Source organism: Orbicella franksi, chromosome 3 (assembly GCF_964199315.1).
Source record: "Orbicella franksi chromosome 3, jaOrbFran1.1, whole genome shotgun sequence".
Classification (NCBI taxonomy): Eukaryota; Metazoa; Cnidaria; class Anthozoa; order Scleractinia; family Merulinidae; genus Orbicella; species Orbicella franksi.
In genome coordinates, this window is record NC_138147.1 from 5,004,455 (window position 1) to 5,018,167 (window position 13,713).

The 13,713-nt window shown below is 37.9% G+C and overlaps 2 protein-coding genes across 3 annotated transcripts; both read right to left on the reverse strand.

Annotated features, from left to right (window-relative positions):
- Positions 1-238: 238 nt before the first annotated feature.
- Positions 239-6,169, reverse strand: LOC145480797 (dehydrodolichyl diphosphate synthase complex subunit Nus1-like). Its single transcript, XM_081459124.1, has 5 exons — positions 5,589-6,169; positions 5,334-5,468; positions 3,588-3,737; positions 2,572-2,671; positions 239-476 (listed from the first exon to the last, which is right to left on the reverse strand). The coding sequence occupies exons 1-5, from the start codon at positions 5,965-5,967 to the stop codon at positions 386-388; spliced, it is 855 nt and encodes a 284-aa protein (XP_081315250.1). The 5' UTR covers positions 5,968-6,169; the 3' UTR covers positions 239-385.
- Positions 6,170-7,401: 1,232 nt separating this feature from the next.
- On the reverse strand, positions 7,402-13,699 carry LOC145480799 (mitochondrial pyruvate carrier 1-like). Of its 2 annotated transcripts, XM_081459127.1 has the most exons (5): positions 13,613-13,699; positions 13,382-13,397; positions 11,330-11,410; positions 10,214-10,346; positions 7,402-8,820 (listed from the first exon to the last, which is right to left on the reverse strand). In XM_081459127.1, exons 1-5 carry the CDS (start codon positions 13,685-13,687, stop codon positions 8,769-8,771), a joined length of 357 nt encoding a protein of 118 aa, XP_081315253.1. In that variant the 5' UTR covers positions 13,688-13,699; the 3' UTR covers positions 7,402-8,768. The 2 variants fall into 2 exon arrangements, with proteins under 2 accessions (XP_081315253.1, XP_081315252.1); XM_081459126.1 differs by lacking the exons at positions 13,382-13,397; positions 13,613-13,699 and having other exon boundaries at positions 11,330-13,363.
- Between the last annotated feature and the right edge of the window lie 14 nt (positions 13,700-13,713).

Sequence of the window (13,713 nt, forward strand, 5' to 3'; positions counted from 1 at the left end):
GTGTTTTACACAGCTCTTTTAATTTCAGGTACATTGGATGAAAGCTTCATGCTTTTAACACAACAAGAAAGTAGAGCAAAAGGTGTATGTGTACAATTGGACAGCTGTTGCCGGCCAGTCTAATTGTGAAAATGTTAAGTTAGGAATCAAATAAAGTTTGTTGTTGTTAATACTAACATTTGAAAACAAAATTGTAGATTAACCTTTTATTTTATTGATTAATTCATAGAGGCTGATCACCTTAACAACATAACAGAATTTATTGAAGGATGACAGAAGATCAGATACTTGATATATAAATATTTTTTACAAAATGTCAATAAAAATATTCCTAGTTAAATCGTTGTCCTATTTTACAAACATTTCTTGACACAAATTATTGCTGTTATTTCCCAAATCTTTGTTGACATTGTCCAAATCTTCTAAGAGATGATAGAAAGGTCGAGTAGTCAATGCTGATGTGAGTTCTCAAAGGCCTGGGGATGAAATGAGACTGGTTAAGATCAAAGGCTTCTTAGAGCTACAAGTACCTCATGGTATACACCGAATGCAAATATGGCGGACCACTCAGTTGGCACCCGGGACGAGTTGCATGAAAGCGAGGCTAGTGAGGCTTTGATGTTTTGTTTTGACAATGCTTCCCAGAAAAGTCTTGCTTTGTCGTCGATCTGGTCTGTTTTATTTAGCTGTGGCTATGAGCTGCTGTGTTTCTGAACGCCACGAGAAGGGATATAAATTTTCCACCGTTCGCCTCTTAAGCTTAGGGAAAATAGTGGATCAATGCAATTCATTGAGATGAAGGAAAGGAGTTCACGATCGCCACAGGAACTAAAGTTTGTTCACTACATTTCACATTAGAAGATCTTAGAAAATCGTTTAAATGACGAGCTTATGTGGTGTCTGGTGGTGTTCCAACACGATTTACATGGCCAGTACCTTCCCCAAAGTAAAGAAAAGCTCCTCTTGAAAAACATCCTTTGTCTCAAAGGAAGAAGTTGACTTCGCGTCCACTCGCACGGAATCGCACAAAACAAATACTACGGTGTAATAACCAAGCGAATGAACTTCAACTGCCCCCATCATTGTATCCAGTGAATGCTTTGAGCCAAATGAAAACGACTTGGAGCTAAATGCGGTCGCTTACACATTTTCTAAGATCTTCCAGCCTGAACGAACAAACTTTAACAGTTCCTTCGGCGATCATAAACTACTTACCTTCATCTGTTTTCCCTGAGAGGTGACCGTGGAAATGAAAAAAAAAAAAAAAACACTTTCTCTGCTGTGGAAGATTTCAATTCCTTCTGGTGGCGTTCAGGAACACAACAACTTATAGGGAGGGCGAAACAAAAACAGACCAGATCGACGACGATGCAAGACTTTTCTGTCAAAACAAAACATCAAAGCCTCACTAGCCTCGCTTGCATGCGACTCATCCCGGGCGCCAACTGAGCGGTCCGCCATATTTGCATTCGGTGTATTATATACTATCTATTTTTGGTGCCCTCGTTCGCCTCCTTTGGTTGCCCCTTGCAACATGTTTTTGTTAATTTCTGCCTGTGCTACTCCCCAATATTATTTGCACAGAAACTTTGGGGATAAAAGGAAACCTAGGCGGGGAAGTAGTGAAAAATGATTTAATCCAGGTTTAATGCATAAATTAATTGCCTAACAGAATAGAGTGAGAGAGTGAATGAGTAAATCTGAGGTCCATTCCTAAACCTCCTAGCATGACTTACATCATACCATAAAATAAAAGACTTAGTACTTTTTCTTAACAGTAATAGCCCCCAATGTTTATTTAAAATTGGTCTGGTGAGGTCAGTGTTGACTCCTGCTGCTTTTAGAAACTGGCTCAGACCATGAAGTAGATAACAACCATTGTTGGCAGTGAACTACTTTTGAGCATTAGATTGTTTTTGCTGTAGCACTACATTGTCATGCTGTAACATTTATTAGTCATTAATAATGGACCATTTTGACAAAGTCACCCAAGGTCAACAACATTTCTATTTTTCATATTTAAACAAAGAAACACTTTCGTACCGGCATATAGATTAATTCATCAAAAATAATAATAATAATAATAATAATAATAATAATAATAATAATAATAATAATAATAATAACAAAGCATTTAACCTTTATTTACCCTTGGCAATGTTTATAGCACAAGTGCTAGTGGGGCTGAGCAAACAACTGAAACAAATCATGTGCTGAATTTAGTAAATGTGCAAAGTTTCATAAGAATTTGTTACAGTTTTGCCTCTAGCATAAATGTTTGGGAAACATTGGATAGTTTGGGGTCCCATATAACTTTCAAGAGTTTGCGATGGATTCTTATGAAACCTTTTGCATTTTTACTAAGTCCCACATGACAAATCAAGTGGCAAGGCTTATTTTAAGTTTGAGTGAAAAAATTGGAAAAGTGTGACCTTGTCAAAACATCCATTTAGCACTGACTAGTAGTAGTATTTCATTTGAAACAGATGATTGGAGAGGATTTATCCAAAACTTTATTTAAAACTCAATCCTCAACCCATATTCCTTACGATAATCTAAAGGATAACTTACAGAAATTCTGTGAGTCTGGTTTGCCATGGTAGGTATCCCATTATCATTTTTATATCGCCAAACTTGAAGGCAAGTTCAGGGTCTGGTATGCCATAAGTAGCTGCAATGAAGGAATTGTACATTTTTTAAGAACAAGATTCACTTGATTCTTGCTCTTGTTAAAAGGGGAAAGTTGTTAAATAATAAACACTGAGGTCTGAAAGAAGGTTTCATGGTGGTCCCGGTTGTTTAACAAAAAGATAATGGTAACAAATAAATAAAAGCATTTACGAATAACAAACTACGTGAGCACAAAAAATTATTCAACCAACTACTGACACATAGTAATCATCTGTGTCCTGCAAGCTGAGGTGAAATACGGCTTCATATTAAACAAGCTACCAGTAATTCCAGTGTTGCAAACGGTGATAGACATTTTCTAAGGTTTTCGTCATCTGATGGGACAACAAAAACCATAGAAAATTCTTACGATGTACATGTAACAACCTTCCAAAAAGATTTTGGAACTTCAAATTATTTGTCATAACAAGCCACCTTCTGATATCAATACATGTCATAATGGGACAAGTCTGTGAAATAGATTATAATAAACAACAGAGATCAAAGTGAGCTGTGGGAGGCGTGGTGGCCACATGGTTAGTGCGCTCATCTCTGGATTGAGTGATCTGGGTTCAAACCCTGGCAAGGGACATAGGGTTGAAATGTGTTCTTGGGCAAGAAACTTTACTCTCACAGTGTCGTTCTCAGAGTGCCCTTCTCAACCTAGGTGTATATAAGGGTACCAATAAATTTAATGCTGGGGATAACCCTGAGATGGACTAGCATCTCATCCAGGGGGAAGTAGAAATACTCCTAGTCATTTCATGCTATGGAAACTGAGATAAACTAAGGCCTGATGGAGCACTTGGTTCATATGCAGACTTTACCTTACCTTACCTAAAGGTAAGCTGCATCACAGGCTACAGCTACATGTACCTAAACTATTAGGGAACATCATGAAAATTTCTGTCAGTTACCTTTCAAAAGGCTGTTTAATAGATCTGGTTCCATTTCTTTCAGTGCTCTCTGCTTTGTTTGGATTCCCCAACAAAACTCTCTGGCAGCCTCTACGATGTCTCCTTTACCATCATGCTCCGACAGCAAGCTGATGCACACCTGTGTTGGGGCTAACAGTAAGAGAGAAACTATAGATATTAACACAGCAAAATAACCACCACCACTAGCCTCAGAGGGTACTGCTGGATGTCCTATGTTCCCCTACCTGGGGAAAGGGGGTGTACAGAAATGGTGATGATGACAGATCCATCTGTGAATAACTTTTAGTATGAATGTCATTATCTTTGCAGGAGCACTACATTTGGACTCTTGCTAGGAACTGTGAAGTTTTATTAGACGGTACTTTTGGAGCTTTGCAGCAGTACATGTAGATTGACAGAGCATCTGACTGTTGACCAACTTGAAATCTGATTTTGTTTGTTACAATTTCTGCAGCAAAGCATTATCACTTGTTATTTGGGCAAATCTTTGGACCACCAAGGAATCAAAGCACATGTAGATGCAGAGTGATGGAGTATATGCAATGATGGAAAAACTGTTCATTGCAGTGAGTGTGAGGGTTTTCTAAGACTCTCCTGAGACAATGTGAAAATAACAGCTAAAAACTGCCTCTTCTATCTGGTGATTTGACATGACAAACCCAGCAGGTAATTTGACCATTTGGCCCTCATGTATTGGGGATAAGTTTATCCAGTCGATAAATCTCTACCCTGACATGCAAATGGACAGGAATTTATTTACTGGGCAAAGTACTCTGCCCCTGGAACAACTGAGCTCTGATACAAGAGGACGAAAACCCCATGGTGACAATGTAGATCCCGAAAATAGAGCAATTCATCAAAAACGAAAATTTTTTTCACAAGAAATTAAAGGGTTCAGAGAAAAGACAGAGAAAAGTGATCAAAACTCTGAAGCTAGGACAAAACTTCTGAGATTAAGGGGGCTATCTCAACCTTTTAACATGCTTAAGAAAATCTGGCAACATACCCCTAGATCAAATAATAATAGGAAATCCCAAACTTGTGGTCTGACGTAGAACAGGAAAAACAGGAAAATCAGGGACCCACCAGGATAAGCCATGCAGATTAACAGTGAAGAGGAATAAAATAGATTAAACATATATGAGCAAACCTCACAATGCAACAGTGAAGAGAAAGATTTTATAAAACTTTAGACTATAGTACAACCAAACATAACCTTTATGGTGGCAAAATATGAGTGACTTATGTGACCCTTTGTTATTTTAGTATTTAGTGTCATATGCTTTGCATTATACAACCTACTTGTGCATCTAATGCTCACTTGACTAGCAGTTGAGCAAATCAGCTGCTCAAACTCAATGTCAATTGACATGAACTTTGATCATAAGCAATTACGTCCCGTAATTTACATGTATTTTGCAAAAAAAAAAATCTGCCAAGCCACTGTCACGACATGCAATTAACGTACTCTGATGCGGTCGAATAGTATTACGCAGAAACGGAAATGCTTCATTAATTGGGTTTTGTGTTTTGGAAATTGAGCATCATATCACGTTAATAAAGCTCACAAAGTTCAGTGTAATTTGAGCAGCATTACCCTTGGACTTGGAACCCCAAGGAGAGTCAATTCTGTAATACGCAATAAGAAAAAATATCAGAGTATCAAGGAAAATGTTGCTAAAATTTAAATTTAGGGTGATGCACAGCTTTACAACTCGAACTTACCCAACATCTCACAATCAAATTTAACGTCCTTTGTTCTCAATACAAATGTGTATTTGCTGGATTCCTCTAGAAAAACTTCCTTTTGCTTCCGAATAATTTCGCTTGAGAAAGCTGCAACATTCTTCTTTAGTACACCTAAAGAACAAGACGTATTTGTTTAGTTCACACTTCACTGCAGAAATGCATCATTACTCTAAACACACACGAATTGCATCATTTTTAGGCAGGGATTTTAGGTGAATGCAAACGTCTTACCTTCTCTATCGTAGACACTAATATATGGAATTCCCATAGCCATTGACCAGACAATAAGCTGAGCAAGGTCTACAAAACTAATGTCAGACTCCAGAACCACGAAGCTGATGTGTCGTGGAAGCTTGGTGAGGTTTCTCGAGTCGTCCCTAATTTTTCCATGTGTACACGTTCGTAAACTGGTTGAGAAATAACTTCTAATTTGTTGAAATAAAATAGCTATGACTGATTTTAAGTACAATAGAAGATATATACAGCTAAGGAAACATTTAAAGACCCACATCGTGGGAGAAGAGTCAAGAAAATCAACGTTACCGCCGGTCAACGTCCATTTTGAAAACTTTCCATCGAACACCAGTGAAAAGTGACAGCGTGTGGGCATGCGTACGAGTCATATCCTACGTTCTATTTCCGGTAAGCCGATGATCATTTCCGGTAGTCTTTCAACGTGCAACACTGCGTGACTCTTTACAATAATTATCTTCTTTCTTGCTTTGGCGGCCAGAAAGTAAGGAATAATGACAAGAAAGGCTAACGCCAAATGCAAGAAGGAAAAATCTCGTTCTATTCAATATGAACTCAAAGATCAGTCCAAACTGGTTATGAAGTGTGCTTTAGTTTTTGGCTCCGGTGTCCTGGGTAACGGTAACGCTTGCACAAAAATCCGATGAAAAGTTGGCGTGGCACCGGATATATATTGACTCACGTTGACTCTTTAAGAATTGCAATATTTGTACGGATTCGGTATCTTAGAAAGAACAAGAAGCTTGGGGAAGCTTAAAACTGCGCGGTGAAATTTAAAGTGCATTTTTGCTCATAAAAATGAGTAGAAGTTTAAGGAGTTCATTGTGTTGAGATGCAGTGGTGTAAGTGCGGTTTTGTGCTTCTTAACTTTTTGAAATCGTCAGTTTCAAATGAAAAATGAAAAGAGTGATTGAAAATTAAGGTTTTGTATGATCTGTACGTATAGAGAGTTTGGTAAATATCCATGAAATATTATCGCTCGCACGCGATTGTTCTAAACCCGTCACGTGACCAAATATCCCCAATTTTCGAAACTGTGCGTGCTGCGAAAAATACTTGAAAGATAATAAACACAATAGCCTCCATTTGGCGCGAACATATCTGGCAGTTTTCCTCGAGCTACGCTCTTGGGGACTGCTCGCTTCTCGGAACAGACTGAATGTCCTTGGACAAATATCCGGGCATATATTTTCGCGCCAAATGTAGGCAATGAGTATTAACATTTGTCCAAGAGTCAAAAGAGCTAACGCCCGAAATCTAACCCAGAAACTTGTCCACTTGACGTCGCACGCCACATTGGAAAAAGGAGAAATTTTTGTTAAAAATACAAGGGTGTTGATGGACGAGTCCTCTCCAATCCTCTCCACGCGCTGGCCTACTCCTTATCTAAATGAAATATTAGGAGTAACGGGAAATTCTAGGCAGTTTGAACACTTGCAGAATTACACGGATTTGCGTAGAAAACCACTGGAGCGTGACTGGAGAACAAAGCGTCTTCTTTCAACACAAACTCTTCCAATTTCTGACGTCCATAAAAACTCCTTCTTGAACGATATAAATCTGAAACTTTGCCTCTAAGCTTAATTGTAAGTGGTCTTTCCATTTCTGATAACATTATGCATTACCAATGTCTAAATCAGTGAGTTCTTGAAAAGTGCATCACGTGACCATCTGTTGCAAAAAGGCCTATTGGTTGCACAAATAAATAAAGTATTCTTCAAAGCATGGGATGAAAGGAGATATATGATATGCATTCACTGAATATTTTGAAACAACCACCACTACCAAAGTGTCAAAGAAATCAGTAATTTATTATCCAAATTAAATAATATTGAACACTGTATTTCAGTTTCTGAGTATATTTAATTCCTGAATTCAATACATGGTGTACCCTAAAAACTCACTTAAAAAGTCACTCCTGCAGTCAAGTTCTTGCCTTGTCTCACACAACTGATGCTTCACCCAACTTACTTTCATTAAAAGCACAATTCAATGAGAGGTGCTTAATAAATACCCTTTTATGCCACACACAACAGTAATCTTAACTGTAATAAGCAATCCATTCGTCAGTCAGAAACAAGATAAATATCTCATAACCCGTACATTTCATACACTATATTTTGCTTCATTATAGGCAGTTAACTTAAATTACTACCATTCCTAATAACAAAAGGAAGCTGAATTAATGGAAGTCTACACTGCCAACACTTTTTTCCCCATTTTTAAGCAGCAAACCCTCGTTCAGTTAATGTCTGATCAAATGTCACAACAATTTTACATACCACTGCTGTGGCAACTGGCTCCAAAATGACAGGGTTTCTCAAAGTTCAGCTTCCTTTAAGTTGTAGCTTCCACTGAGTTCTACAAAGACTACACGGCACTGCAAATTGTAAAATAAATGTAAAATGACAACTTAGCCCCTCTCTTTCAAAATGTAGCACATTAGGTCCTTTGGTCACTTCAGGACTGGGTCCTTTGGCCTTCCCAATCCAAGCCTGTCTAGCTCGTGGGATTTTGTGCATGAGTGTTAATGACTTTGTGTTTTGGCAGTAGAGTACAGCCTTTCATAAGAGCAGTGAAGCTGCAAGGAGAATGGGGAGTAATGACATTTGGAATGCCTTGTAGTCTCATAGCTCTGCCACCAAAACAAAAAGTGTTTGGTAGTAGTACACTGTTTGAAATGGGTGCCTGTAAAAAGCCTAAGTGGTTAAGAATGTGTCCTGCTACAAAAATAAACTCTGCTTTAATAATAGTAAAACTTGAACAGGTTACATGTAGGTCTTAGACATTTTCAGAATTCGTGTGAATTATACAAGACTTAATCTTCTTGTAATCCTCTGATCCCTTTAATTGTATTTCCTAACTAGATTTCAAGCTTCCCTTTCAATGTATTGCAGCCCTGTTACATATAACACAAAGCACTCCTTATTTATTACGGGTAAATTATAAAATAGCCCAACTATTTTCCCTTAACAATTGTCATTAAAAACTGTAAAAACAGTATGTCCTAATGGAGGAACATTGTCAGGTATAAAACAGTTTCTTCTATCTACATCACGTTTTGTCATTTCAACTTATTTATAAGTCATGCGTTAAATATTATTATCATACACCAAATTCCAAAGATTCCCAGGACAGAATATTTCAAAAAATGCAAGTTTAACTTGATGGGTAGACTTCAACACTTGGTGTCCTTGCTCCACCCTCCAGCCTTAAAGAAAAGAAATAAACAAAGGATTTTACTCGATTTCACTACAAATTTTCCTAATGGTTACTCACATATTTCTTGCTATGGTAGTGTCCAAAAACTGCAAGTCTTTCAGATTTAGGTGGCATATCCTATTAATGCTACTTAAATGGAGGGCCTGACAACTTTCAGGGTTTGCTGTAGCCAGCTGCATATCAGCCATTTTCTTTCCTTTACCAGGTGGAGAGATCAAGCAAGCTTGATTGAGTAGAACTGTCAAGTCAGTACGTTGCTTCTCATCACAATATCACAGATATCATATCTTTGTACAGTTTCTCCTCAGAGTCTGCCGTAGCTTTACTTCGAGAAAGCTATACATTTATGCAGAGACGTCCCTTTCTTGCATCAATTTGATCGAGCTTGCGTATCTCCAGTTTCCAAACTTTGTTTTTCTTTAACTCAATGACAGATGTGGCAATTGTCCGAAACCATATCATCAGAGAAAGAAAGCATATTTACGTGCACTATTTGCTTTTAGTGGACTCTATCAAGCTCATGACGGGCACTTGTCAAAAATGATTTACTGGAAGTTAATGATCATTGGTTCTCATGTGACTGTTGGCACCCCAAGTGGGTGTGGTATGTTTGGGGGCGTTCGGTAAAATGTCTGGGATTGAATACAGGCGTTTCCTTGATGCTCTCCTGCCCCTCTCCCCCTGCTCCTTATTTTTCGCACTCGCTCGAAGTTTGTTCCCTTCTTGTGCTTTTTTGGAAAGGCTAGGGTCACTGCAACCTCTAACATACATGTAAAGTATGTAGGCCAATCCACGTAATAAATAAAATAAAATTGCTGCTTATAAGCGCTGTCCCCCCCCCCCCCCACCACTCCCATTCTACTCATAAACAAAATATTATTTCCAATTAAAAGCCCCTGCTGTAGCTCATTTCAAAACGTTTTTCTTTTTGCTTATACACCCCCCCCCCCCCGGGCCAGGTATAAGCCCCTCCATATATAGGCCCATCCAAAACTGAAGTTGTATAGACCCACAGCTTACAAGTGGCAGTTTACAGTATTCAAGTTGTCTTTGGAACCATTGTTTATAATAAATGTCACAGAGTCTATGGGATGGAACTATGGGTACGTCATTGTACATGTACTGAACCCCTGTTAAAATGAACGTATTTGCTAGTCTCTTAAACTAAAGGCACTTTGTTGCATTGAAGTTCCAAGGAATTACATCTTGTGTTTTCAAAATTCTCATTTGAAACCAGTGCATGCACAATACAAATCCTTGATTTTATTTATTTTTCAAGATGATCCTTTTGTTAAATCTCATGTATATTGACCTATTAGCTTCAACTGTAAACAATACCATGGGGAGAGGTAAAGTTTTATTGTAAACACAGCATACTGTACCTGTATTTGACAAATCTTCCTAGCTGAACAAGCTGACAGACTTCATTTGAAAAGTGGCAAGCAAACAGAAGCATATTCCTAGGTTGAACTTTCCACGCAAACCTCATGAACAACATTGAGTAAATACAAAGTGCTGGAAAAACAACACAAAATACTTAGTAAGTAAACCACATAAGAAAGATTAGCGTTTACAGTAGAGATGCATGGCTACATCACTGCCATTTGTCATAGTTTTTTGGATTTAGTTGTGACAACCTTACGACAGCTTTTGTTTCAAATGGCAAATCAAAAATGTCACAACTGCCATATGGAGGCAATGAGACTCGCTTAGCTTTATTCTGTAACTAAGAGGTTTTTTTTTCTATTGTCAGTGGTAATTAAGTGTGTTGCTGTTTGAATTGTGAAAGCCCCTGACCACATTCCAGTTTTTACAAAATAGATATCTCTGCCTTAGCTTCCACAATTGTTGCATTATTTTTCAGTTTCTAGTTGAAACAGAAGCCAATTAAATTAAAGATGTAAAAAAAGTTGGCAATAAATAAATTAAAACTTAATCAGAAAGTTTATCAAGTGGCCAACAGTATATAAACGTACTAGAGCTTTAAAACAGACAGGTGAAGATCAAGGTAAACTACATGTATCACTTTTTCCTGACTGGGCAGAGTCTGTTTTGTAAATCTCAACTTGGGAGAAATATTATCAAAACAGGAGATATACCCGGGAATGGATTTAGGGGAGGGGAGGCATGGATTACGTGGCTAGCCAACCCCCATTTTGGTAGTATTTCTCAGGTATAACAGTTTAAAATTAGAAAACCAATTCTCAATTTGCATTCCATTTGGGGGTATGCCACATATTGATTCTGCAACCCTAAGGTACCAGCTACCCTCCTTTGAAAAATCATGGATCCACTCTTTTGGTATAACATCATCAACGGGCACAAGCAAAACTTGATCATTATACATAGAGTGACATAATATGGACTCTTATCACTTCCGGAGTTTCCCAGATCCTCAGATTCAAATAATGTTATAGTTTTATTATGATTATAATATTATTAATGATTCAGCCATTTCATAAGATCATCAGAATACCTGATGACACTCATTCCTCTACCTGTTGTCATTCTGCCACTAATATACTCTGGATCCCTCTTCATGTCGGACATGGCAGCCAGGGGTAGTCCCCAGTTGGCAACTAAAAAAAAAACATTGCAACCTCTCTCACGACTCAGGAAGGACATAGGAAAATTCAAAGTGCAAGAGTCCAAACAAAAACTGCATTTTGACTCCAGTTTCAGTAATTGTATGGATTCTTGTGCTTCTAACTGAAGATTTAAATGCAGGGGTAGACCAGCCCTAAATGGCAAGAACATTTAACACTATAAGTTTGTGTGAGAGAGAGTAAGGAAAAAACAACTATTTAACATGCTCCTTCTGCAATGAAAGCCCAACTCAGTTTTTTTTTCAGTTGCACCAAATCAAGATGATATTGTTTAATTTTCCACTGGTACAAGTCTCAAGACAATGTTTTGCAAAACTTGTTTTGTTAACTCTTTAAGCCACACTGTGGAAGCTCCAAGTACCAAAACATTAAGTGACCAAGAACGGTGACAGACTTTCCTCACTGACTTTTTGTCTGTATAATTTATCAAAGTCAGGGATCTCAGCCAGACATGTTTCAAAAATTCTGTTCTTTGACATATTTATTTTTGTTTCACTGTGGTCAGTTAATATCATGTTTTATTTTTTTTTCTCAGTGTGTGAGCAGGTGGAATTCAACATATCCTGCAATATCATTGGTTCCCAGAGCAGGCAGGGTTTTTTTTTTTGCGGCCTCAGGCCACAAGGTCTGGGGCCTTACTCGGGACCTTGGGCATGGTTTTTCCCTGCATGGACCTCCCAGCCAGTTAATAACATATATTTATTTTTAGTATAAATCTACTAGCATTCTATCACGAATGCCGTTCTCTGATTGTCTACGCTACCCACTATCTATTCTGTGATTGGCTACGTGACTCACTATCTATTCTGTGATAGATACATGTAGTTAGTAGCCTTAAGCAGTGTGCCCTTGTTAACAAAATGACAGCCACTTCTTGGTGTTTTCGAAGTGTCTGTGAAGAGGATTTTGATAATGTTTTGAATGACTAGTAGATTTATTTTAAAACAATAATAGATTATTCGCTCTCAATTTCTATGCGAGAGAGTTGACTCACGCTGCGCCCTTGTCATCTATCACGAGACAGAAATCTCGAACTCATAATCTAATTGTTTAACATAACTAACATGACATTCCTTGTATTCTCATTCCCTAAGGCTTTCGTTTTTCTATTCTCTGGTTTGACAGAAAATGAGGCTCACAGATTGCAAAACTGCAACAAAGAAATATTTATGATACCACAATGATCAAAGAAAGCAGTGCAGAAAAAGAAACACACATCAAAGATGACAGAGAAAGCACCACAGACGATGAAAAAAGCACCGCATATAATTAAGCACCGGATATAAATAAAAAATGCATGGAATACAATAAAGAAGGTACCGAATATAATGAAACAAGCACTGGGTATACTTCAAGGAAAAAGGCACCTAAAAGAATGGAAATATGTATCTTAATATCAAGACACCTATGTCGTTGCAATTCCAGACGACAAATGTTCACGTGAAACTTGTTGGACTGATCGAATTCCAGCCGACCATCATTATAAATGTACACGTGAAACTAATATTCGATCGATCGAATCCCTTTTGAGTAATGCCCAAGTTCACGTGCACTTAGCTCCGAGTTGATTTATTCTCGTCTACGATCCGGTCCCAATGTACCTGAGGTAAGATTTTTTGACTACCAACGCAAATTTTTGCAGTATTTCCGTTTGATGTTCTTAACGTGTGGCAACACTGATTGGAAATAAATAATTCAGAAGCTATAAACGTAACACAAACAAGGAAAGAATCTCCTCCGATTAAATCCATCGCAAAACGCGACTTCCATAATGAAAACAAACAGATCAGAACAGATCGGAACAGATCGGAACAGATCAGAACAAATCAGAACGTGTTATTGCTTCATTCGATCGAATAAAACTATTCTTACACAATCAAATTATCCAAGGGGAAAAATGACAACCACAATTCGCCTTTAATTAAACAAAATAATAGCACTTACCCGGTCCCCAAAAATGCTGTGGCAGATGCGTAGAAATAAACAAATAATGTTAGTTTACTTACGGAAATACTTGAAAGGATTCAAGGTCAAACTTTTATAGAATTCACTGACGAACAGAAAATGCTGTAACTAGTCATAACTTACCGTGCTGAAAAAGAACAGAAAACAGCCAGTTAGTACCTCGGAAAACCCACAAGTTGTGTAGCCTTGTTTATAGAGAAGAAATCAAACATACCTGCATAAATATTCTCTAAATTCTTTACTTTTGAGATGATCTAGTCCCCTTCGAATAAATCTGCCCGCCATTTTTCCGCGTGTGCCGGGTTACCGGT